General features: G+C 43.4%; 1 protein-coding gene across 2 annotated transcripts in view; it reads right to left on the minus strand.

Annotated features, from left to right (window-relative positions):
- Positions 1–261: 261 nt before the first annotated feature.
- The window catches only part of LOC149372271 (fatty acyl-CoA reductase 1-like), a 32,450-nt gene continuing 6,541 nt past the window's right edge, over positions 262–26,170 (minus strand). For both annotated transcript variants that reach the window (XM_089566695.1, XM_089566694.1), the window contains exons 4-13: positions 23,694–23,869; positions 22,511–22,583; positions 21,083–21,189; positions 19,936–20,113; positions 17,705–17,749; positions 16,133–16,251; positions 14,391–14,684; positions 5,149–5,278; positions 3,771–3,898; positions 262–2,288 (exon numbers count right to left, since the gene is read on the minus strand). In XM_089566695.1, coding sequence (XP_089422821.1) covers positions 2,135–2,288; positions 3,771–3,898; positions 5,149–5,278; positions 14,391–14,684; positions 16,133–16,251; positions 17,705–17,749; positions 19,936–20,113; positions 21,083–21,189; positions 22,511–22,583; positions 23,694–23,869 — 1,404 coding nt within the window. In that variant the 3' untranslated portion in view covers positions 262–2,134. The remainder of the gene's footprint in view (positions 2,289–3,770; positions 3,899–5,148; positions 5,279–14,390; positions 14,685–16,132; positions 16,252–17,704; positions 17,750–19,935; positions 20,114–21,082; positions 21,190–22,510; positions 22,584–23,693; positions 23,870–26,170) is intronic.

Consider the following 26,170-nt stretch of genomic DNA (forward strand, 5'->3'; position numbering starts at 1 on the left):
GCACAACTTGAACGGCCACGCACCTTGCACCCAAGTCCCACCACCTCACTTTACTCCAGACTGTGCAAATGCCCGCTTCTCCTTGAACAGTCAAGCCATTCTGGTGACTAACAAAAGCAGACGAGAAAAAAAACCACTAAAGAAGTATTTCCGTTATTCAGTAAATATCCGAGTGTTAAAAGAACACTCTGAATTCAAGGTAAGCAAGGAAACTCAACCAAAGACCCGTACATTCAATGGTAAAGCAAAAAAAAAGGGGGGGGGGGACGATGTTACAAACAAGTATCCTGCTGCAAAACGTTTCAGCAACTGCTCGGTGGGACATCACTTCTTTAGGCATAGTTGTCAATGCTGTCACTCTGGCTTTAGACTGACACTCTTAATTTCAGCAGCTACAAAAGACTGGCCTTAAGCCGCGTTGCTAAAGCATGTTGTTGAAATACCACTAAAATACAGTGCAGATTACGGCTAAACAAACATCAGTAAAATATGCAAACGAGTTCAGAAAAATGCTTTGTTTTCATAGCCCCATCACACATTTCTTGCCAAACTGGAGCTAGTTTGCAACTGCTGTGTTAAGTGCTCACACACAATAGGTAATATTGAAGATTTTTCAAAGCGCCACCCCATCGGTTATTTGCAATGTTGACAGTTCAACAACTAATTATTGGGACATGCGAGCTCTAAACTCAAGAAACAGACAACATTCCTGGCCACGTGCATTTTAGGTGAACTTTTCAGACCAATGAACCTTCTAGCTTTCTGTAGGGATGCTTTGAAGCTAACAGTAATCACATCAAAACTGATTTCCAGATCACTGAAGAACCACAGGAAAGGCCATACAAAGTTGAAATTGTTAATGGTGTCTGCATCAGCATAACACAGCAGTAGACAGTCTTCAGAAGCCTTCTTTCATTGTAAATCATGTCTCTTTGGACTCGACGGCGTAACCAGTGAATTGCAAAATAGACAGATAAACACAAATGAGCTAGAAAGATAGGAAAAGTAAGCCAGCTTAGTGCTAAAACCATGCTTGATTTGTCACCTTGCTGATAAATGACTTGGGCTTTGTCAATCGAGTCTGTTCAAACTGTTCAATGCCAGTATTTCTAACTAAAGACATGCTTGGGCATTAAAAGCTCAACGCTGCATGGATCATAAATGCATGTCATGAAGGTACTATTGAGCCGTGTGTTCCTCTTTTTTTATTATTATTATTTAAAGAACCTAACTTTCTAAGGTGTCTTCAGCAATTAAAAGATAAAGCAATAAATTTACCCAACACAAACTATACAAGCGAGTCCACTACAAATGAAACATATCACCGCTAGTAATTGCTAGAGATTTACAGGCATACTACTTGAAAAAAAAAAAAAAAAAGATCTAACTGTGCGTACAGAAGCTTGAAATCTGCAGTGTAAACCAGAAGAAAAAAAATTCCAGTACACTGAATGGTACACACAACCTTAGCCCACCCCTTGTAAATGCAGCAAAGAAGAGAAATTTGGCTTCTTGTACCCACGTTATATGCAAAGTCTTCAGACAAAATAGACCAACAGCATTTGAAAACAGAAACATGATAACGATGGCGTTACAGAGCATGACAGCCAAACTTTGCTTCAGGCTGCCTTGAGGTCAGTGCAGAGTGCCTACATAAACATGTCTTTGGCAAGCTATCGAGGAAAGCTCGTGTCAGCTGTTCGTGCAAGCACAGCTGCAGAAAGAAAGACCGGAACCTAACAGCTCGCATGTTGTGAAATAGCGAACACTCAGCAAATAAGTGTTAAAACAATGCCGTAGGCAAAATCATCAGATTATACTGATGGCCGAGCAGCACATGCGCAATGTACTGGTCCGAGAGAGAGCCAGTGACGCTGTTCCACAGCGATGCACTTTGGCCACAAAACAAATCCGGACAAGAACAAAATGCACTGCACTGATGGCCAACACAGACTGGCACCAGCCGGCAGCCTTCTGTTCCCCAGACAGGGAGAAGCGGCTTGTAGCAAGCTGCCTCGCTTCAGTTGCTGCCAACAGAAATCCCCCAGCTCAAGCCAGCTTGGAACAAAGTAGTGGCTGTCTGAAAAGAAAGGAGAGGAAAACAGAACGGCACACTTTCCCTGGGTCGTGGCTCCTAGGAAGAGGTGAAGCGGACAACGCAGAGCAGCTGCGTCAGCAGGCCCATCACCAGCTGCCACAGCTGCCGCGCCAGTTTCGAGCGGCCCAGCAACAACCTCAGGAAGCCGAGCAGCAGAAGTGTCTTTAGGGCTACGTGCACTGCGTGTTGCCTGGAAAAGGTCAGAGAAGACAAAAGTTTAGTTTAATTTAGTTTATTGGGGTTTAACGCCCCAAAGTAACTCAGGCTAGGAGGGACGCCGTAGTGAAGGGCTCCGGAAATTTCGACCACCTGGGATTCTTTAACGTGCACTGACATTGCACAGTACACGGGCCTCTAGAATTTCGCCTCCATCGAAATTCGGCTGCTGCGGCCGGGATCGAACCAGTGTCTTTCGAGTCAGCAGCCGAGTGCCGTAACCACTGAGCCACCGCGGTGGGATGGAGAAGACAAAAGACTACTCTTACTGGAGATCGCAACAAAGCTCGAACGATGAAGCGGGAGAAAATTTCCCCAAGGGAAAAAAAAAAAAAGTGTGGTGCATAATCATCCGAGTAAGGCTGAATACAGCAGAACCTTGTTAATACGTTCCCAGTTCGTATGCTCAAAACTGCAGGAAACAAATGTCTCAGAGTTACATTATTTTTTCTTTTGGTTATTACGTTACTGGATAACACAATTTCCCGGCAAATTTCAACAAGTTCTGGTTGTATAATACATTTAGTGACCAACTGCAGATGTGCAAACATACGATTTAGCCGGGGCACACAACAAGGACAGCTGAAATGCGTTTATGATGTTTCGTCAGCTCAGGCTTTATGCAGATGAAGGAAGATGACACAGGACACGTGCCGCGTACAAGCCATGCAACATACGAGCGGGCTGTTACCATAGGCACGCGACCTGAACAGGAGGAATACAGCGGCTTCTTTGCAGTGCCTAAGGTCAGGGAGGATAAGCATCTGAGAACTATGAAAGAGATCCCTGCTCCTGTGGATGACTTTGGACAAATTTCAACTGCTCCGGATGAACCTATGTCCTTGGGCTCAGCAGCCAAACACCAAAGACACTGAGCCACCACAGTAGGGTTCCTATGAATAAGCTAGTTATTCTATTTCAGAATACTAACGCACTACTGACCATGGTGGGAATAACAATGCCCTGCAGGAGCAACAAGGGATGTGACTAGAGTTGAAAGGTGGCAGTTGGCATCTACGTAATATGTGGCATGAAGCCCAAGTCTGATGTTATTCATTTGCCTAGTTGTTCATTTGCCAAACCTAGTTGTAGATTGTTACTATTCTATTTTGTAAAATGTTACATTAGGAGCATAAAAAAAAATGGAGGGGATACTTAAGCTCTAAGTACCATTGTGCATGCTGCCGACAAACGTCTTATTCAGAAGGCTGGTGGCATGCAGGCGCACGTGGCAATAGGGCAACAACAATTGGAGACTCAGTTTTTTCAGCAAGATTGCTAAGAATTAGTTTGTACAAAGAATCAGCAGAAAAAAAAAACTTCCTATTAAGTTTTTCAAGCTCACTTTATGCAACTCAGCAGCTGATTAAGCTGCACTCAATGTGCAACAGGTAAGAATGAAAAAAAGATGCACACCATCAAACCTGCAGTGGATCCTAGCAGCAATCTGACTTACCGCCTCAGTCGTTTCCGCGACTCCGGGATGGTCGCAGGGTCCTGTTTGAACAGGTAACGTCTCACACCAAGAAGGTAGTTCTCCCAGTAGCTCTCCCAGTTGATCTTCCGAATGTCAATGTCAAATGTCTGCAAGCAATTCAACTAGTTAAGTAAGTAATCAATAATTTCTAGATATAAGTAAACGAACACACAGCAGGAGCAAAGCCTGAATGACATTTTGATGTAGCAAAAATACCAGTCCAGTAAATATTCAATCTGGCACAAAATGGAGGTAATTGTAGTCACACCATTCGCGTAACTCCCATCAGATGCTCACACAGCAGTTAACCAGAGAACGATAACACAAGTGCAAGCAATGCACAGATTTTATGGACAATGACTTTAGGCATGCCAGCAAGGAGGAAAACATGGAACAGCAAAGCCATTTGCAGTGCATGGGAGGCCCTTGCTTTTGCTTTCCACACATTCAAACATAATCTGCACAAGATGGTGTTGTCGCTAGTGACTTCATAAATATACCGGGTGTCCCAGCTAAATGTAACCAAACTTTTAAAAAAGGCGAAGTGTCCTAGTCCAGTGAAGCCAACTCAGGGTTGTTCATAGTCGCGTGGCCTAGTCTTGAGTATTTTTTTCGCTCTTCAAAGTTAATTAATTAGTTAAGTTTAATTAGCTAACTTTTTAATTACTGACTTCAGAAAAAAAGTGTCAATGCAAAAGTTTCAGATCACCTCGAAAAACCGCTAGTAGTGCTGTTTCCATCAAGTTACGATTTACGTAGCTTCATTTATTGGCCTTAAAAGAAAGTTGTCACGTGACCAGCTGCTCGCTCACTTCTCTGCCCCAGTGTGCACCCAAAGTCTCATCTAGGAGAGGACTTCAGAAAAAATGAATTTTATTCTTTAAGGCGCGTCTTGGGACGTTGAAGTGGCACAGTTGTCATGTGGAAGCTTTTTCTTATTGTGCGGGTTATGGTTAAAGGCCGGTAAAAAAACTACTTTACGTAAATATTACTTTGCTGCAAATGTCTCAGTAAGCTGTTTCTCAAAGCGATCTACAACTTTTCCATTGACACTTTGTTCCTCAAGTCAATAATTAAGAAGTTAGTTAATTAAGCTTAACTAATTAGTCAACCTTGAAAAACGAAAAAAATACCGCAGACTAGGTCACGCAACTCTAAACAACCCTCATTTGTTTTCAGACGGCTAGGACACCCCGTGTTTTTTAAAAGCTTGGTTACATTTAGCTGGGACACCTGGTATAAGAATATAAACAGATGCAACTTTTCTAGTAATAAACTTTTTCACAGTAAATACATCAATCTTATTCATGCCAATCCCTGAAGCCAAGATAAAGTAACTGTGACGGCGTTCACTAACCTGTCTGTCAAATGGTGACAGCCTACTGTGAAGCAGTAGCATGTTGTTGGATGAGAACTCCCATGTCTGTGTGGTGAAGAACCTCACGGCTTCCATGGCACTCTTGGACTGCTCCAGGAACCGCACCATCCTGTTGAAAACCAACATGCACCGGCACAGGCAGTCAGCCACCACTGATCGGAGCCTTTAAAAAAATAGCTTGGCAAAGCATTCCTCCAAACTGCCTATGGCCATAGAAGTCGGTAAACTGTGCACCATGCTCACAGGAGGTGCCTTTGCCTTGGAAGATAGCCACAAAATGCATACCTGGGGAATCATAAAATTAAACTGGCAAGAGGCAGCAGGTCTCCTTGCAAACTGCCACTGTTTTATTCGACAACTTGATACACTCAGAACCAGGATTTTGAAAAAATCCAGTGAGACTTCAAATAACTAGTGGTTTAAATTTTGGTTTCCATTTTTTAATAATTCAGTGGACTTTTTTTTGGTGTTTATTTGAGAATGAAGCTTTTGCTTTTTTTTTTTTTTCGGAGAATATTACATTCTATGTACGAATGGCCTTTTTTTTTAGTCGTATAATGTGGTTTAAGGTTTATGGGGGCTTAACGTCCCAAAGTGGCTCAGGCTATGAGGAATGCCATAGTGAAGGGCTCTGGAAATTTCAAACATCTGGCGTCGCACAGTACACGGGCCTCTAGAATTTCGTCTCCATTGAAATTCGAGCACCAACCAAGCAGCAGCATCGGTGACAGTCTTATCTGCGGATAAACGTAGAGGTCCCCTCCTTTTCCAGCAACACAGACACCAAATCAGTCCACGCATTCTTCCAACAACCTGAGGACTGTCAGACAGTGCTGGGCACCACAGAAGAGTGGCGTCAGAGCAAGTCCTACTCGTAGCACTTGTCAAAAGTGCACTGCAATGCAGATGTCACCAGCCACCTTTCCAGTTGATGGCTACAGGTGCCGTTTTAATCAGGGTGTCGAACCGGAACCGAACCTGAACCCGAAACCGGAACCGAACCCGAATTTTCGCCCGGAACTGGAACCGAACCGAACCCAAATTTTTTTCGCCATCTTGGAACTGAACCCGAACCGGAACGATTCAAAGGAACCGTTCCGAACCGGTTCGGGACTCGGTTCAGCCGCACATTTTGTGCAACACTGCATACTTTTTTCTTCTTTTTTTTTTTCAGACCAAATGGCATATGCCAGCGCGTAGATTTACCGAGCGAAAACTGTCGGCGCTATGGAGTGCGAAAATGGCATCCAGGTCAACAACAAAACTGAAAGAAGTCTCGTGTCTAGGAAGAAAGCTAATTTGCGTTTCCGCAATGTGCTTTTGGTAATTTTGAAGTATTTTGTGAAATGTTGGCTTTTATAGTATCCCCCTTTCACATGCTTACGTAGAGCTTTAATCGAATTGTTATTACTGCTTTAACTCGTAAAGCACTGAGTGAGAATGGTTTCATTTTCTTTGTGTCGAGTACCATAAATATGGGAAGCATAGGCGCAATGACCCAATCACGTTGTGCAACATTTACTTTCTGAGGCATTCAATGTCTCAGATAGCAGATAATGAATAAGACCCCTCACGATGGCTCAGTGGCTGTGGTGCTCGGCTGCTAATGCCAAGATCGTGGGGTCGATACCGGTGGCGAGGCCGCATTTTGATAGCGACGAAATGCAAAAATCCGTGTGTGCTGTGCGATGTGAGTGCACTCTGAGTAACCCCAGCTGGTCTACGCTAATCTGGAGTCGTCCACTACAGCGTTCCTGATAGACTCCGCGCCGCTTTGACGCGTTAGAACACACATAATACTATTATTACAAAACAAAAAAATATACATATGTGTTTTCTTTTTAAAGAATCCGAACATTCTTTGTTGCACGCGACGGAAATAAGCAATGAAAGGCGGGAATGTAGCAGCGGTACGATACTTAGAAAAAAAAAAAAGTGATTACACAAGAAGGCAATGCATGCGCTCGCTGACATGTGGAAAACGCCTAGAAAGGTACAGTGGAACCTCGATTATACGACGTTCAGGGGACCGCGCGAAAACCGTCGTATAATCCGGGTGTCGTATAATCGAATATCAAGCGTGATATTTTTTAAAGGCTGAACTTCATCGGCATCTTTTTTTTTTTTTTTTCGGAACACAAATGAAGCACATTTTGCTGGCACAGGGCTAGTCTTCAACAAACAAGATAAAATGGCCGTTGAGGCTGCCGTGAGCAGCGGGGCAGCGGCTCGCTTGCCCGGTTTTCTTGATAGGTGGAAAGATTAAAGCGCACCGGTTATCGGCTGGCTAAAGTGTGCCTACCGTATTTACTCGATTGTAAGCACCCCCTTTTTTACACGATCGCGATGCCCTAAGTGAGAGAGGGTGCTTATTCGAAAAATCTAAACTGACCCCCCCCCCCCCCCCCCCCCCCCCCCCCCCCCGGCCCCTCTTTTCGTGGCGAAATCTCGATGAAACGGGCGCGAAAAAAAAAAAACATTTTATTTAGGAAACATTCAAAAGAAAAATAGCTGCAGACAGTTCCGTGCCGCCATCTGTCTTGTAGTGTCGGAACGCAGCAACACAAAAAGCGCGTAGACGCCGCTGTCCTCGCTTTGGCAGCGCGGCCTCGCCCGCTTATCTGCTTTTTCAGCAGCGTCGGGTCCGCCATTGCTGCGACGCGACGGGCGTCTTATCTTTTCTCTTTATCTTTCCTCTGATCTTTTAACTCTCCTCTATCTGCACTTGGCAGCGGTGGTGGCTTGGCTCAAGCCAGTCGGCAGGCCCGTGCAATTTCCTTTTCATCCTTCTCTCAGTCACAACAACAACGCGCAGGCCGCGCCTCCTCGGGACTCCGACTGCACAGGCTCCACGAAAAAGAGAGCAAGTGCACTTGGCGGCCTCGGCAACGCTCTCTTCCGTGCAAAAAAGGGGGTGCTTAGATTCGCATGCAAAGTTTTTTTTTTCCGAAATTTTTTTCCGAAAATAGGGGAGGGGGGGGGGGGGGGGGGTTAGAATCGCGAAAATACGGCACATCCCGGCCTGCGTTTGCTGACGACCTTTTTTGATGGACGGTACGAGCCAAGCCAGACGTCGTACGAAGCGGGGTCCTTCTAAAATTTGCGTCGTATAACCGAGGTTTTTAATGCATTGTCTCTATGGGGGTTTTGCCGGGACCGCACAAATTCGTCGTAAAAATGCGGGTCGTCGCATAACCGGGGGACGTATAATCGAGGTTCCACTGTACTACTCAAATGAATTGTTACTGCGATGAAGTAATTTTCTATTATGTCGGTGCATTGAAATTGTTCTGCTTATATAAAAAATGCCAATCGCTAGCGGGCAGCTTCGTCACGCGGTTCTCAGATTGCTGTATCTTGAATTCTCTGACGGGCGGCTTATATCTGCCTCCCTGCCGCACATGAGGGAAGCCAACAATGACCGAAACCAAGGAGCATAGGGGATTACTTTTTTTAAAGTAGTTTGTGGTGCTCATCAATAGGAGCTTAAAGAGTAATTATTTTTAACGATAATTGATTAAAATGAAAAAAAAAAACACATGCCGCCAATAGGATCCGAACCCTTGACCTCCGAATTTTGCGTCCGGTGCTCTACCAACTGAGCTTCGTGGACGATTTTTTTCTTTATTGCATGGAAATAGTGCCGAAAAGTAAAATGGGAGTAAGTCCATGCCACAAAACACCAGGCGGTGTAGTACGAGCCCACCATACCCCTGCAAATCCCCACCTCCCTAAACATCAGACGTCTGAGAGGCACACCCGTGCGTCTAGATATGGGAGCCGGCAAGGCGGCCCTTCCAGGGCAACATACACTTCCCTCACCAAAGCGCACTGCTCACGGAACAAAGATTTCGATGACCGCGGTTATAAGGCGGCGGTCAATCATACGGCTCTTGAGACTAAACAGTCACAGCAACATAAGTAGATCACACGACACAACACAGTTTTTCTACAGTAGCAAGAAACGGGTACTAATCCGTGTGATTTCAATGTCGTTCTCAAAGGTACGTTCGCCGTAATTATGTCCCAGAAGAAAGTAGCATCATTGCAAAGAATAAAACAATGGTCAATGCTCTTTGGTGCATTGTGCAGGCGGCAATCTACCGTCCATGACACAAACATCTCCTCAGCATGAAGTAATGCCTTGACAGGCAGCGTCGGTGTGTGAAGTTTAAAGAAGGATGTTTTTGCAGCAGAAGAAATAAATGTGCATTCGCTTAACACGTTTTAAAGCACTGGTGTTAAGGAACTCCAGAAAAGGTTGCCGATACAACAGTACAGGAAACAAATACCCTGTACGTACCTGAGTCGTCTGCCTTCGGGAAAGGCTATACAGGAGTCTAAAAATAGCGCATAGTGAGGAAATTTAAGGTGTCCGCTACTTTCGCGCTGCGGCGACGACTGTCTAATCGTTTCGGCTTTCGGGGGTACTTATGTGTAGTGCAACTGAACCATGAGAATGTTCCCCAGCTCCACCCTCGTCAGTAGTAGCGAACGTAATGCGTCTTTTTACCGCGAGTGCCACATAAAAAAACGTGGTCGAACGGTGAGGGCGGAAGCTGTGCAAGAACCCTCGCTTCGGGTTGTTTGTGTCTGAGGCGAGATGCTTAAGGTTGGTTCACATGCAAGCGAATGGGCGACTGAGCGGCGCGTCTTATTGAAAATTTCCAACTTCTTGGAACCTCGCCGCTCAACACACAAGTTTTTGCATCGCGGCGTCAGGATTCGTTAGCGTTTTCGCGTTCTTTTGTGGAACGCTTTGCGACGGCACACGTGCAGCATTCACAGCATTCCACCTCATGTAGATCGGCTGCAGGTAGATGGGGAATTTTAGACCGCAGCTATTATGCGCCGTTCCCCCGCGTTTCGCGTTGTAGTTGGCGTAGCCGGCGTAACCGGTTGTACCTGGAAGGTGGCTGCCCCGGGAAGACCCCAAGAGTGGCTAGCAGCATAATACCCCACATGCCAGGTAGCATGTGATGAGTTGCGCTTAAACTTCGCATTACGGACAATTGCAACCGTCTGTCAATTTTTTTGCCAGTGAGTGCCCGGATGTGCGCCCACCGAATTGTGTACGCGTGTGCATACACACGCACGCACGCGCTCGCTCGCGCACGCACACGCACACAAACACACACACCACGGAAATTTTTTAATTTTTGAGAAAGGAGACTAAACTGCTAGCGCAGTAAAGAAAACAACTACAATAATCTAACCTGAGTGGGAATCGAGCCAGTGGCGGCGGGCGCAACAGAGAAGCTTCGTTTACTGATGCCTTAGGCTACTCGGCCATCTTCTAAGATTCTTTTTATTGTTGCCGCATGGAATATCAGGAACCTCCCTGACCTCATCTTGCCTTACTTGACTGGGTCGAATTCAGCGACCTCGGCATACGGCCTCACGCCACCATCACTCCCTTACTCTGCCCGCACATAAGAAAGAGCGACCAGTCAGGAGGTTGAACTTTCGCAGCATGTACGTCCTGAGCTAAAATGCACTGTCCCCTGAACAGTGACCTCGCTGAAAGCGGCGATTGTGCTTGTTTATCAATCATATGGCTTCTTCACACGCTAAACAGTCTTATTAACAGGAAAAGTTCACACGGAATTCCGGTGTCCTTCATTACTGGCACAAATCTTATAGCCAACAGCCACAGAAACCAAGGAGCACAGGGGATTTTTTAATTTTTTTTTTTCGTGGTGTTGATCAAGAAAGAATATTACTGAATATGTTGTCGCTTAAAGCTAATTGATTAGAAAAGCAGAAGAAAAAACGACCACATGCCGCCGGTGGGATCCGAACCCACGACCTCCGAATTACGCGTCCGGTGCTCTACCTCTGAGCTACGGCGACGGCTGTCAAACCTTCTGCTTTAGGGGGTATTTATGCTTACAAATAACCTAACCTTGAGAGTGTTCAACAGCGCCACCCACGTTCGTAAGCGGCGGACGTGGAACGTCCTGAGTTACCGCTGGTGTGACGTAGAACGCCATCGAACGGCGAGGGTGGAAGCTGTGTGAGAACCCTCTTATGCTTCCTATGGCGTCAAGGCTGCCAGAACCGAGACCCTCGCTAAGCAATTAAGCAAACAAGGAAAGGGGAATGAGGGGCTCGTTATAAACATGAGAGAAGACAACAGCCACAGAAACCAAGGAGCACAGGGGATTTTTTAATTTATTTTTTTTTGTGGTGTTGATCAAGAAAGAATATTACTGAATATGTTGTCGCTTAAAGCTAATTGATTAGAAAAGCAGAAGAAAAAACAACCACATGCCGCCGGTGGGATCCGAACCCACGACCTCCGAATTACGCGTCTGGTGCTCTATCTCTGAGCTACGGCGACGGCTGTCAAACCTTCTGCTTTAGGGGGTATTTATGCTTACAAATAACCTAACCTTGAGAGTGTTCAACAGCGCCACCCACGTTCGTAAGCGGCGGACGTGGAACGTCCTCGGTTCTGGCAGCCTTGACGCCATAGGAAGCATAAGAGGGTTCTCACACAGCTTCCACCCTCGCCGTTCGATGGCGTTCTACGTCACACCAGCGGTAACTCAGGACGTTCCACGTCCGCCGCTTACGAACGTGGGTGGCGCTGTTGAATAGAGCACCGGACGCGTAATTCGGAGGTCGTGGGTTCGGATCCCACCGGCGGCATGTGGTTGTTTTTTCTTCTGCTGTTCTAATCAATTAGCTTTAAGCGACAACATATTCAGTAATATTCTTTCTTGATCAACACCACAAAAAAATAAATTAAAAAATCCCCTGTGCTCCTTGGTTTCTGTGGCTGTTGGCTTCTCTCATATTTATAACGAGCCCCTCATTCCCCTTTCCTTGTTTGCTTAATTGCTTAGCGAGGGTCTCGGTTCTGGCAGCCTTGACGCCATAGGAAGCATAAGAGGGTTCTCACACAGCTTCCACCCTCGCCGTTCGATGGCGTTCTACGTCACACCAGCGGTAACTCAGGACGTTCCACGTCCGCCGCTTACGAACGTGGGTGGCGCTGTTGAACACTCTCAAGGTTAGGTTATTTGTAAGCATAAATACCCCCTAAAGCAGAAGGTTTGACAGCCGTCGCCGTAGCTCAGAGGTAGAGCACCGGACGCGTAATTCGGAGGTCGTGGATTCGGATCCCACCGGCGGCATGTGGTTGTTTTTTCTTCTGCTTTTCTAATCAATTAGCTTTAAGCGACAACATATTCAGTAATATTCTTTCTTGATCAACACCACAAAAAAATAAATTAAAAAATCCCCTATGCTCCTTGGTTTCTGTGGCTGTTGGCTTCTCTCATATTTATAACGAGCCCCTCATTCCCCTTTCCTTGTTTACACAAATCTTATAGCGTAAGGCATGGTCTCAATGTCCTTTTTAAGAGACTGCTGAAGTGAGCTATGTCTCAAACGAACATAGCGTCACAAATAATTTCGTTGTTCAATAGTTCCTCCTATAGTTTGCAGAGGTAGCAATTGACTGATCATGGCACACACGTCCGCTTGGCTCGATGGCATGTCCTAACACGTAAGGTCGACGTTTGAAGTCTAAGAAAGGTTTTTGGGGCCTATTGAATGTACATCCTCTGAACTCGCCTTAATATAAAGCCGTCAAGAAAGGTTAGGTAAGGCTGCACGTAGAGGAAGTAATGACCGATCAGAACCTTTGTCAGCTGCCTTCTGGAGAAGCCGTACAGGTATTCTAAGGAAAAGCCAATATTTTGGAAAACGAGTGTGTCAGCACAAAATTCTCTCACTGCTGTGTACATAACAGACAGATGAGCATTTAGTCACTTAATAAGCACAGCTACCAGTAAGCGGTGGTTTTCGGTTTCAAAAAATCAAAATCATGAAACAGGTTACTGAACAAAAACTGCACGAAAGACTCACCATACTGTATCAAGATTCCATGAAACTCTGTCCACGCATGGGCTTCCTTTGAAAGCGCCCCAGAAAAGTCACAAAAATTCTATGTAACGAATTTACCGTCCTCCTCTTGCAATGCACCAATTGCAACATTTTCACAACGCAACGTCGCATCGAAGACGTCGCAAGTTTGTGTCCGTACAGACACGAAGTCCCCCAACCAATGCGTCTGCTTTTTTATCATATTCTTTTCATCAGAGCAAGAGACGGAGACGACAGCAGCATAGGCCAAAATCTTAATTTTACACTCTACTAGCGACAAGCCATGATTAGCTGTGTTTTTGAAGAAACTGAGCTATAGGTGGTCGAGATATATAATGCGAGTTACAAATGCGATGTAGAGCCGGTGATGAAATAAAATACTTTTGGTCAACTCTCTAGATGTATGCTGCAGGTGTGCCAGAGGTAGGGGAGGGGGGGGGGGATGGTGACTGGCAAGCCGCTTTTGGGGTGACAGAAAGATGTCTTGGCTGTATATACCTGCAAATACAAGGCAACTTCCGCTCATAGCGGGTCATGCAGCGGTCCTGACGGCGCCCGCTTAAGCATTTTGCGCCGAAGAAATTCCCGATTGACACGAGCTTCAAGAGAGACCTATTGCTCGCCTGGCGGGGACTCCGAAACTGCGCAAACTGAAAGTTTTTCTAGATGAAAAATCCATCAGCTTTTCTTTTTATGTATCTCATCAGAGTCTAGTATACATAGCTGGTGTACACTAATTCTGAGTTCGTTTGATTTCCCGGGTCTTGCGTAAGTTTAAAACACCTCGCATTGAGCAAATTTTGCAATGCTGTTTTATATGTGATATCACAAAGAAAAGTAAACAGCAAAACGAGGTTGAATAAAAACCTATGTTCAGAATTTTTTATAGTCTGAACCCGTTTGAACCGGTTCGACGCTATCCGGAGCGGTTCGAACCGGAACGGAATGTCGCTCCGGAGCCGAACCCGGAACTGAACCCGAAAGGCGCGAACCCGAACCTGAACCGAACCCGAAAAAATTTCGGTTCGACACCCTGGTTTTAATATGGCCGTACAACCAAACCTTAACACTGCAGCTCCAGCTGGAAGCATATTCAATCCACATATGTTCCATCAAAATTTGTTTCAGAAATCGAAACTACTACTCCCCTGAGCTGGTATCGTGCAATATTGTTTTTAAATATCAATTTCCAACAAATTATCGCAGTCATGTGCGTAGAGAACTCAGAGTGGTGACCATGCTACACTATGAAAACACTGCCAGTGGATAAACATAAGCATCAATGCTGCATGCATCTGTGCCATCCTCACCACGAGTGCACTCACCGTGGTCTCCGCCCTGTGCAGCGGCTCAGCAGGTCCACGGCGAGTGCAGGAAGGTAGTTTCGGAAGAACACCATGACTGACTGGTAGATGCGGCTGGAGGTCATGTCTACGCGGGGGCAGCTCAGGGTGTCTTGGAATGGGTACTGGGGCAAAAACTTGGCCAAGTACTGCCTCACGTCTCCCACCACCAGCTTGTTCAGCGAGCCCGTCACACAGTTGTACACAGCGGGAGGTTGCGTCTCGACAGTCTCCAAATACCTCTCAGTGGCTGCTGCCAACTTCCGCTGCCGTGCCCTGGTGCGGTGCAAAAACATCCAATTTAACTAGTGAAGACATGGGAATAACAGGCTGGTGCCAACTGCACCAAAATTAATGCCTACCAAATGCAGTTACCGAGCCTACATTGGTTATAAATGAGCAGGAACTGCATAGCATCCAGGTAGCCAGGGTTCTGAGTCCCCCAGCAAGTAGAGATTGCACATTAGAGTCAGGCTTTATCACCAAGAACCCAAAATCTGACCATAGCTGTTTATTTTATTACTCCAATACAATGACTAAGTTGGAACAAGAAAGTCAAATAAAGTCTCCCAGCCCACTACAATGAGTACAACAGGCATAAGGGACGACATAGGTCTTGAAATGATAAAAAAAATGAAAATTCTTGTTTTTAAAAAATGGCATACTCTGATTCAGTATTGTCTTAAGTACTTCGCCACAAAGTTTAAAGGTTCAATTCGAACCCCAAGTGCCTCCAATTTGACACCTCCAAAGCCCTGAAATGATGATTTCGGCACAAAATGCGACAGAACTTTGTGCACATCACTTTCCACAGACACATATCCAATGGCCGCCATCTTGGTCTCGTTCGAAAGCTGGTGCTTTTTCCTAGATCCTGGTACCACTCATTGTTGTGAAATCCTCTTGGAAGGTCTGAATTCCATTATTTACTGAGGCTTCAAAAACGACCTCTGAATGGCTGGAACAAACACTTCAAATGACATTTTCTCAACTTTGTTTTTTTCCAATACGTCTTTATGGTGCAATTTCAATTAATCTTATTTCCACCACAGAATTCAGAAAGAACTAAACTATGGAAGTATGCCATTTTTTTATGCCTGAGTTGAGCATATCAAATTTTGTGAATAATAATGTCACCTAATTATATTCATGATTACAGCGCTTTGACATTATTGAATATTTTTATAAGATGATGTACCTCAATAACAATATAAATAGCATAACTCTGCATGGCAGGTCTTTGGCTACAGCTCTATTTCAGTCTGAGCCAAAAAATATTACAGGAAAGTATGTTAATGACCTTGTAAGAAATGACCTAATCTGGCTTCAGAATTTTTCCCTTAATACAGGAACTAATTGAGATATACTAAAACTAATATTTTTGAAAACAGGAGCAAGAAATACATGTACACACCTAATTTCATTATGATATTTCTAATAATAATAATTGTCATTTTAAGACCAGCATCTCCCCTTAAGTACTTCAACACACCAAAACGTAGCAAAATAGACACCTTTTATGGACAGGTCTAGATAGAAGTATTTTTACATATGACACAAATGACCCAAACCACTAAGTTCACCCCAGAGTGCTGTTAAGCAGGAACACCAAAGGCAGACACATGCAAGCAAAAAAGCAGGTCACATTAATGCTTGCATGCCTTTTGCAGCATCCATTGCCACTGCATTTTCTTTGAGCCTGAGCACAATGCAGGGTACAATACCTTTTTGCAGCTGTCTGGCAGGCCACCACAATCATCATGTTGGCTACAACGTCCACCGGCACAATGTCAGCAATGCCATTGACATCTGTCACTATGGTTGTCATCACACCGGAGGCACACTGCAATAGACATTTGTAGACCCGTATTTAACTTCATATCCAACAGTAAAGGTCTAATTTATATTCAACAAAGCTGTGCACTAGCTCAAGAAGGGGTTCCAATAGCAAAACAAAGCACTAATTTGAGCTTGCATGCATGTATATATGCTCACGGAATACTTCATATAAGGCCTTCCAATAACTACAAACGTTGATGTTTGACAACTGGTGCCTTGAAATATGACACATTTCATGCTTAGCAAGTTACTACAGCAGAACCCCTCTATAGTAAAGTGACTCGGACCAATAAAAATCTTTACTATATCAGTTGTTGGCGATGGCACGGCTCTGAAAATGCTCTCTGGTAATTAATTGGCTGCTTACTAAACACAGTGTTGGTTTATAAAAAAAATACTCACAAATACCTTCCATCCTGGCTCTTATTGTCCCTTTTTGTGATAATTATTTATTTTATTTAATGTCATCACGTTTTTAATTTTGTTTACATCATGAGGAAGTACCGCATTTGTGCAAATACAATGCGGCTACGAATATGACGCGAATTTCATTTCATGAGAAAACAAAAGTTCTGCGTGAACACGGTGTCACTTTCTACAGCCTCAGTATCATATAAGAGGCCATAGTTAAACACACAACACAGTCGAGGCGCGGCGGTACCGCTCATGCAGTGTTGTCGCTCCTCCGTTTCTTGCCGCCGCTTCCCTGTGCTTCGCGCGCTGCTGTGCACAGAAAAAAAAAAATGCTGTGTGAAGAAAATAAAATGTTCGCCTTTTTCTTCCCTTCCCTACTCCCCATTGCATTTTTGCTGTCTTTCCCTTCTCAGCGAACCGCGCCTTCTTTCTGCATTCATAGCCAGCTTTACTTTTTTTTTCTTTCTGTGCACGCCATGCGCTTTGCCTCATGGCCCCAAAGACTCCAGGAAGTTGGCTTCTCACAGCTTCAGAGCTTGGCAGTGAAGCTATCTCAAAGAGCACCTTTTTATCGTTTTGGTATGCAATGTCGGCCTTGCCCGTGGCGCGTTGTCATCATTCTGCAGGAGGTACGTCCCCATGGCCAGACGCTCTTTACTATAGCCGTTTTTTTTTTTAAATCTTCACTATAACTGGAAAAAAATTTACAGTCGTCTATGGGAGGCGAAATGGGACCACAGTTTCACTTTACTATATCAAAGTTTTTACTGTATCCGAGTTTACTATAGCTGGATTCTACTGTATTTGAAAAATGCAACACAACAGAGAACCATGAAGCATGTTTAAGCTACAGTGCTCAATTCGACCACCAACAGACAATGGGTGGAAGGGCGAATTGTGATTGATTGTTAATAGGGGAATGTCACTGCAATTGGCCTGCTTCTCTCTAAACCATGGTCACTGTGAGGAATCACTTCTGTGACTGACTCCGTCACATTTCTCACTTAGTACATGCAAGAGGATTGAGTAAAATATTCTCTTACAGATGCTAGAAGACTTGTAGAGCCGTTCAGTGCATCAACCCAGCCCTGAAAGAAGAAGAACTGCATTGAAAGCAATTATAGCAACCAAGAACATATTCATAGTAGCCTCATTAAAATCAACATGACTGCCTACAGTTTGAGCAACAGATGCTGCATACACAATGTTTCGCCTCAGCAGCCAAAAGGCCAGTCCTCACACATTAGCAGAGTCTAATACGTAGTAAAAATCATCTAAATGCACTTGCCATACACCTTAGATCTGTGCAAAATGAAAAAAGCAGTCTCACACCACAAAAAAAGAAACAAAGCATATCAGTTATTATGGCATAACGATAAGTGATAAAAGGACACCACGAGGCATCTGTTTATAAAATATAAGTGATTGATAAGACAATTTCACCAGGTAATCAAAAACTCAAGAACTTCAGCAGCATGAGGCAACCTAGCAATAGCCCATGGACGGTTGTTTTTACTGAGCCATGTGGCAGCTGCCGCTTGTGAGAACAGTGCTGAAACTGTAGAAAAATAAAAATGCAGCTACCATGCATGCAACTTCTCTCCAATACTTCGCTTTTGTTTCTGCAATGGCGTCAATTCCAAGAAGGTGAAAAATTTTTCCCACACAGGCAATTTCATTACCAAGTCGAACCTCGATATTACAACACTAATATTATGAATTACTGGTCATGCTAAACTCTTCTTAGATAACTTTAGCGAATACATGCAATTTTTACTTCACATACTGAAAGTGGTCGGCCATAAAATGGTTATATCCAACTTTCTAGCGCCAAGCGGTGCACACTTGGGTGACAGACAGCAGGCTTTACTGTGCTACATAAGTAGGGGGTTGAATTTTTTATTTATTCATGTTTTTTTATTTTTATTATTTGACAATTCTGTAGAATTTTTTTGTGTTTATCTCAAAACCAAGTTTCTGGTTTTTTTTGGCGAACATGTTTTTGGATGAATAAATGCCAGACTTTTTCCGGTGATATAATGGGGCAGTTTTCTATGTGGTCAAAAGTCACTGAGAGTCCAGCTCGGCATTTTTGTCAGCATGAACAGTTTGTTTGCCAGTAATTAATGTACAACTGAGAGTACTTGAAGCTGTGCTTGTAGAAGGAATTGCTATCGCAATAAAAAATGCAGTGCAAGTTAAACAAGACAGCTGGCAAACAAAAACGCAAGTGGGAGTTTACTTCTAAGGATTTAGTTGAAATGCTATCGGTGGAAAGTTGCAGTGGATGTGGTCTGTTTGTTGATGTCAGCGATGGAACTACCAATCAGTTGTCGCGGTAGCCAGAGCATAATACTTTTTCGCGACTCCTATGCATGGTTTCGTGCAGTCTCCTACACGCAGTTCATTAACCTACTTAACTGGCTAACTGCTCTAAGTGGGTGATGATAATGAACAAGCAGCGCTTAGCTAGCAGCCGGCAAGGAGGTGCTGCTGTCCAGTCTACGCAGACGTGTAAGTTAACGAAGCAATACCTCAAATTGCACAACTGCGCAGTTTATCCAACAATACCATTATCCCATCATGCCCCTCGCTTCTTTGCTTAGTTATACTTAGTTAATCTTCAACGTTTACCGAGTGCAACTCTTACTCAACAGCGAGCTAGATACGCCTTGCATGCCAAGAATGCTGATCTTTTTCAGTTAAAACCAACTTCGAAAGCTGAATTCAGCGCATTTGTACAGACTTTTTTTCGGTTTAAACCGACAAGCCCAACCCCTATACATAAGTGGCTGGCGGTGGTATGGAAAGTGTTGGCACCAAGGCTGGGATTTTTACCTTGCACACACCAACAGCACCACGGAAGATGCAGCAGCGCGGAGGCTTGGTAGCCAAGTGATCATATTGTGTTCATGCCTCTCGGACTCATCGACACTGCCCCCTTATTCGAGCACCCTGCGCTCATGATGGCTGTCATAGAGGTGGTTAAAATGACAGTTTTCGCCCTCGCATACCATTTCCCCACACGGCTGCAATGTGGGGAAGCCACTCTTTTTTTTCCTCTTCACTGATTAAACTGCGCTGCTCTTAAGTGCGTTTCAGACTAAATTTTATATTACAAATTTCGGCTATACCCAACTATTTCATAATTTTTTCATCTGTTTTCTACAATGAGGTTCGACTTTATGTGGCCTACCCGCAGCACCATGTTGCATTTACAGGAAGTCCTCCATCAGCTACCAAGTGCAAAGAAAAAAAGAACTAGCATGCTCACAGGAAAGGGCTCCTTCCAGGAAGCGGCAACGATCGAGGGCCGCACGATGGCTACAGGCAGGTCGCCACCCTCTTCAGCAACCAGGGACTCGCTCAGGAACTTGGCTAGAACATAGGTGTTGGGCTTCGCACGCAGAAGCTGCGGAGTCAGTGCAGCCAACATGCTTTCTTCCATCCACCTAGAGGGGCAAGGATCGTCAAAAGTCTCAACTGGTGTTGTGATGGACTTTATAACGACTACGGAGAACTATGAATTCATGCTCTTCAATTTAAATGGGCAAAAACAATGCGAATCAAATGTTTCTGATTAGTCTTTCAAGTCACACAGAAGAGAATCTGTTTTTTCACAGATGTTTATGAACCTCAGACATTCTTTCAGACAATCCAGTCTTGGAGGACAGGGCAAAAGGCAGATATGCTCTGCCTGACCAAGGACCTGTCCACCTACACAGTGCTCAACAAATACATAAAAGCAAAGGGTCATTATACAGCAGCTAATTTACGAAATGAATGAGTGTGAAAGAATACACAACAAACAAGCACCACTAACGAGAGTGAACATCAATTTGAAGACATATGTAAACATTTTGCATTAATTAGCAAGTATTAAAGATGCCCTTTTCTTGCAGGTCTGGGCAAGACTGCAAACAAAACTGTGCTGATGATACGACCTTGCAAGTGATGTCCCAAATAAACAATATTATTAATTCCCACGATTCTTACCTTATCACCAGCTACTGTCATTGCTGAAAAATAATGCTCATGTGCTATCAAGTTCCTAAGTATGAGCAATTTGGCTAAACCTTGCTGTGGTTATAAAGGGTCTGGAGCACTAATTAATGCTATACTATAGAATCCAAACTTCACACAAATGCTAAGAGTGCTTGTACGACTTGTTCGGCATGAAATAGCCACTCATTTGACACACACAGTGAACGCATGCTTGTTTTCAGTTCAGCCCCTCTAGACAAACTAACTTCAAATAGAACACATCTCGTCCCGTCCTGTGTTGTCATTTCTACACTTTGTTTTTTCGTGCTGTTTGTTCCAATGAATTGCATTCACATTTTTTGCTGGCAAAAGGTGATGCAAAAGGGGAGAATTATGATTAAAATTAAAAAAAGATTCTCATGACTGAAAGGACTTACTTTGTACAGGAAATAATGTCTTGAGGATTTATGTGCGATGGGTATATTCGTTCATCTAGTCTCTTGCAGTCACAGTTGCAGTAAGCAGTAGACACATGTACCACTGCCTGGAAATAAATTGACAAATGCAGAAATGCACACCATCTTGAAGGCCATGCAAAAAAGCGTATTCGACATGCAAAGCTCACTTAAGACTTCTTCAACAAAGCTAGAGTAGGGGCAGTTTTAGTTGGAAGTATGACAGGCGGCTTTTATGAGAGCACCGATTTTCCAAAATACAACCTCTCAAGCAAAAGGAATTTGAGGGAGCAGATTTCCCCACGCAGGAGAGGACTTGGCGCGGAATACCAACACTAAACTCAAATCTTCCCTTAATCGGGAATGAAACCACTTGTTGCTACAGCTCTCAGGGTTCACTTGATAAGCAGAGCGCAGAACAGCCAGTGTGAGCCTCTGAGAAACTGGAGAGAGTGTGGCATGCAGTGCAACGGCATTACAGGACAGCAGACATCGGCAATGATGGCATTCGACTTCAAAACTTATTTCTCTCCTGAACTGAAAATTGCTCCAGTAAAAATCACTGAGCATAACTAAAACCATGTTAACATGTAATCAGTCAAATTTTTTTATTTGTACTTGGACTGCTTCAGCATGAAATTTAAGGATTAATACATGGCAAATCACACTTTTTAGCAACTTTTGAATTTTTTTTCATTAACTTATTGTTCTCTATTTGAGTTCAAACTTTTTTGCCAAGTTGTACATCCCAGCCAGCCGATGAAGCATTTTACGTTGCTGAAAAAAATTGTAACTGTATTTTTCAGCCAATACAGCCATAAAATATAAATGAACATTTACTGCTGCAGTTTATTGGTGACTGATACTAATGTGCAGTACTTCGATATTCTTCAGAAAAAAATTTTAAGCATAGAAAAAGAGCTAACTTTTCAATGAGATATGGTTTTGTATTTGTCTGGAAAATACAAAAGGGGTGGCATATGACTGTAGAATTTGTTTTTCGCCTAAATATTGAGTGTAGTTAATTTCAACAGTGCGATAAAAAGACAAATTTTCTGGAAGAAATCTGGGAGAGTCAAGCATAAAGTTTGGTGTGGGATGACCCAGCTCATACAATTGAGTGTCCTGACCCATGAAAAGCTAAACTATGCAACACAATATGAACAAACAGCCAAGTCATTTCGACATTAAGTAAAAAAAAAAAAAGAGAAGTGTTCACATAAACTACAAAAATTTGTTGCAATAGCATGACAATAAAGTTGATTCGGCTCGACAAGTTGCAGTTGCAACAGCAGGATGAACAGAGTAAGCCATGCTCTATTGCATCCCCATTGAAAGACTTATCACACAGTAAAAGCTCCAAGCATCTCTAATGTGCTGCCTAACTATAGCAACAAAAGAGGAGCTCACCTTGAGGTTTTTCATTTCATGACAAAGCTTGAGCACTCTCCTAGTTCCTTCCATATTCATTTCTACAGCTTGCCTGTGAAAGGGGTCGGAATCATAAAATCCACTGTATTACATATGCTATGACCACAAGTACCACTGTGCTATATCAATCACAAATACCACTGTATCACATACGTTTGAACACAGACATGCTTGTGAATTCAGGTCCTAAACCCAAGCGCTAGCAAGATCATGGCTGGTCTGCTCATTCTAATGAGATACATATTTTCAAGATAGTGCATAGAATACTATACAAAGGGTAAGCCAAGTATGGGCACAATGAACCAGTAAAACAAAAACTGCACATGAACACACCATGCCTCTTAGCTCCTACAAGCTCATATCTAATATCCAAGTACCTAAGCCGAAGTACCATATTCTTTCCACTACAGGTAATTATCAGATAAACTAAGTTTGCAATAATTCAAAGTGATACCTGTACTTCTGATCTGACCTGCCCACTATGTTTCAAATTTACAGGCACAAGCAATACGAAATGGAACACCTTACAAATATATGACCAGCAAATATTTCACAAAGTATGTGTAAGGGCCTTATTTTTTTTACCCAAATGAATAAGTTGAGTGGGCAGCGTTAATCAGTTTTTTGCACTGTGTCCATGGAAAAACTGAACTGTCCCTGAACTGTTCAGTATATCGCAGTTCAGCTAGGAATTCATCTTATAGAAAGAGCCCATTGCATTTCTATGCTACTTAACCACAATGGTAGTTTTGCTTAATTCAGATTACTCATTTTTGTGCTCAATGCATTTGCAAACAAAAAGCAGCCTTAGGGCCACAAGCCTGCCTTTGACTTTGCTCAAAACTCCAGAAATTGCTTTACACGTGTTGGCATTAATTTGTTAAATGCACTTTTGCCTGGCACAATAACTATACAAAAGTAATCACACAGTTTTGAAACTTCAAATGAAGATCCGTAAATGAAGATAGGCAGTTCCATGCACTAAACACGTCATCCTGTGATGCTAGCTCTCCACATCCTTATTCGTGTTGCAGAACACTGTCAGCCATGTATCAAGTACCCAACATCAAGATTCCACCCACTAACCACATTTTCAGACCTGAATGCAGATAGTTCAACTGCGACCACGTCAGTGCTTGGGTAAGACCACGTCAGGACTCACCTAAGTGTTTCGTTGAACTTAATGGTTGCTGCTGAATGGAAGACCACTGACACCTCCCTTGTGAGAAGCTCATAGTCGGCAGGCTGCAGACCTAGCCCAGGCTCTGTCAGGTCTCCGTCAATGGCGACCAGCTTTTCCAGTGCTTCAGCATGCTCACGATGCACATGCTCGAAGCACTAAAGAAATAAATAACAAACTGCTCCCTCAGTAAACAATGAAGTAAACACTGAAGTCTCTCAGGTGAAATAAAAGATCACATGTTTTGTCCAGGGATGTGCAAATACTGAAATTTTTTAATGTGAATCAAAAATGAATAATGCTCTTGAATATCAAACGGTTTATTTGTTCAGTTTGAAAACAAATTTCAGAAAAGATAAACAGGCAAATGTCATGCACAGGCTTTTGCTACAGAAATAAACAAAACCGGAAGGAATACCTTATCCAAAGGTTGAGTTATTAAGGGAAGAAGAGGGTCTTAGAAATATATTAATGAAGTCACAACCATGAAATCTTCAGGGAACATGTATATTTGCATGCTGATTCCAAATATATAATTTAATTTTATGCACAAGTCCTTGTGCACTTATGCAATATGTCAAGTAACTTTGCTTAGAGTTTGAAAAATTCTACTGCAGGGAACTTGTTAGATTGCATGCCATTGGTTTCTCTTGAGATCAAGCTATGCAACAAAGGTAAAATTTTCATCCTGCCTGTTATGGAAGGTGAGTTATAGGATTTTGAAATTATCAGTTTCTTCCCATCTGTGAAGAGGCAAATTCAAAACCCTGTAACTCAACTTCTATGACAGGCAGGATAATAATTTTGCCCTTATTGCATAGTTTGATGTCAAGACAAGCCAATGGCATGCATCCTAGCAAGTTTCCTGCGGCAAAATTTATTGAAAGCTCTTGGCCAAAAGTTAAATAACATATTATATAACTGTACAAGGACCTGTTTTACATAAAATTAAATTACATATTTGTAATCAGCACAAAAAAATAACATGTTTCTCGAAGATTCCATTATTGTGACTTCATTAACAATTTTTTTTTTCCAAAACCAGCTTTCCCCCTTAAACACCCCCTCTCCGCCAACTCCAAAAAAAAAACTGCCAAAAATTCAAAACTGCGGGGAAGCTTTGTGTGGAGGCTCCGTGAAAAGCAAGCAATGCAAGAACACATTGGAGTCTGAACGGCGAGACTACTTCTAAAAACAAAACAAAAAAAATTATCAGCAATGCACCAGTTGGTATGCGAAAGCAGCACACAGATGGGTGTACACAGCTGGCTAACGCAAGGCTGAGCCAGTTAGGACAAATGCGCAATAGGGACGCTAGCACTTCAGTTTTCACTCTGGCTCCGATGTTCACACACACATACACACACGCACACCTGAACAGCCTGCCACAACGCAAGCTTCAGACAGACAGACAGGCAGTCACACAAAGGCTGAACGCAGGAAATGGTGCTGCACACTAAAAACTGCACAATTTCGTGTTGCAATCTTTCAGAGCGGGAGGTCAGTCACTTTGTTACTACATTTGTGGAACAGCCAATTCGTGGAATTTCGCATGACATCTAAGCCTAACAGTGTCTGCATATGACCCGCCCAGATATTGTGCTTTCACCACAGTCCGATTTATGAAAGCCAGTGTGGTACTCATTTGTTACCGAATGTACGAAAATTCTCTAATCGAATATGAACCGAATAACAAATACATTCGATTTGTTTTTGAAATTGCAAATATTCGTACGCCTCCAGCTCTATCATTTAGCAAGCAACAACAGACGCTGAACAACCAGCACATAGATGGCGATATCGCAAATGCTTCACAAATATTTTGCACAAGGAGCTGGACAGCAACCCTCATAACTTATGCAACTCTTGCTGAAAAGTAGTATGGTGTGTGATAAAAATAATGCAATGATGTTGGCAACGAATTCGTGCAGGTACGATCTCTCTGCACAAATTAATCAGTACTGCAAAGCTAACGTTTTCCCTGCAGAGGTAACAAAATTGTTTAGCAGTGAAGATTCAGACCAACATAAAAAGCCTCTCAAGATGTGATCTTAATAGTTGTAGCTTCACTATAAATTTTTTCTTCATTGTGAACAAACTACACAAAATAAACAAAGCCCAAGGCATAGGTTCTTGATTGCAGCCCTCATGTGCTTCGCAAAGTGTGCTCACTGGCCGTTGTCACGGCATGCCCTTGTTGGCACGGCTGCAGACATTATCAGCAAAAGCAAGCAGTCGGGATCTACTACCACTTGAAGGTTATCGCACACTTGAACCTGAGTAGCAAATGAAACACAGCAGTGAAGAGATCTTTTCATCCTGGCTGGTTTCTCCCGATGACCGACAAATTTCCATTTCAAACTTCTCAATATATTCCGTTGTCTCTCAAACACTTATTAAATTGATCATTTAGAAAGGCATTTCTTGCACTCCTGGGAGAGATAGCAATTTTGCAGAAT

The sequence above is a fragment of the Amblyomma mixtum genome, chromosome 1, assembly GCF_055824585.1.
Source record: "Amblyomma mixtum isolate Tamu chromosome 1, ASM5582458v1, whole genome shotgun sequence".
In the NCBI taxonomy this organism is placed as follows: Eukaryota; Metazoa; Arthropoda; class Arachnida; order Ixodida; family Ixodidae; genus Amblyomma; species Amblyomma mixtum.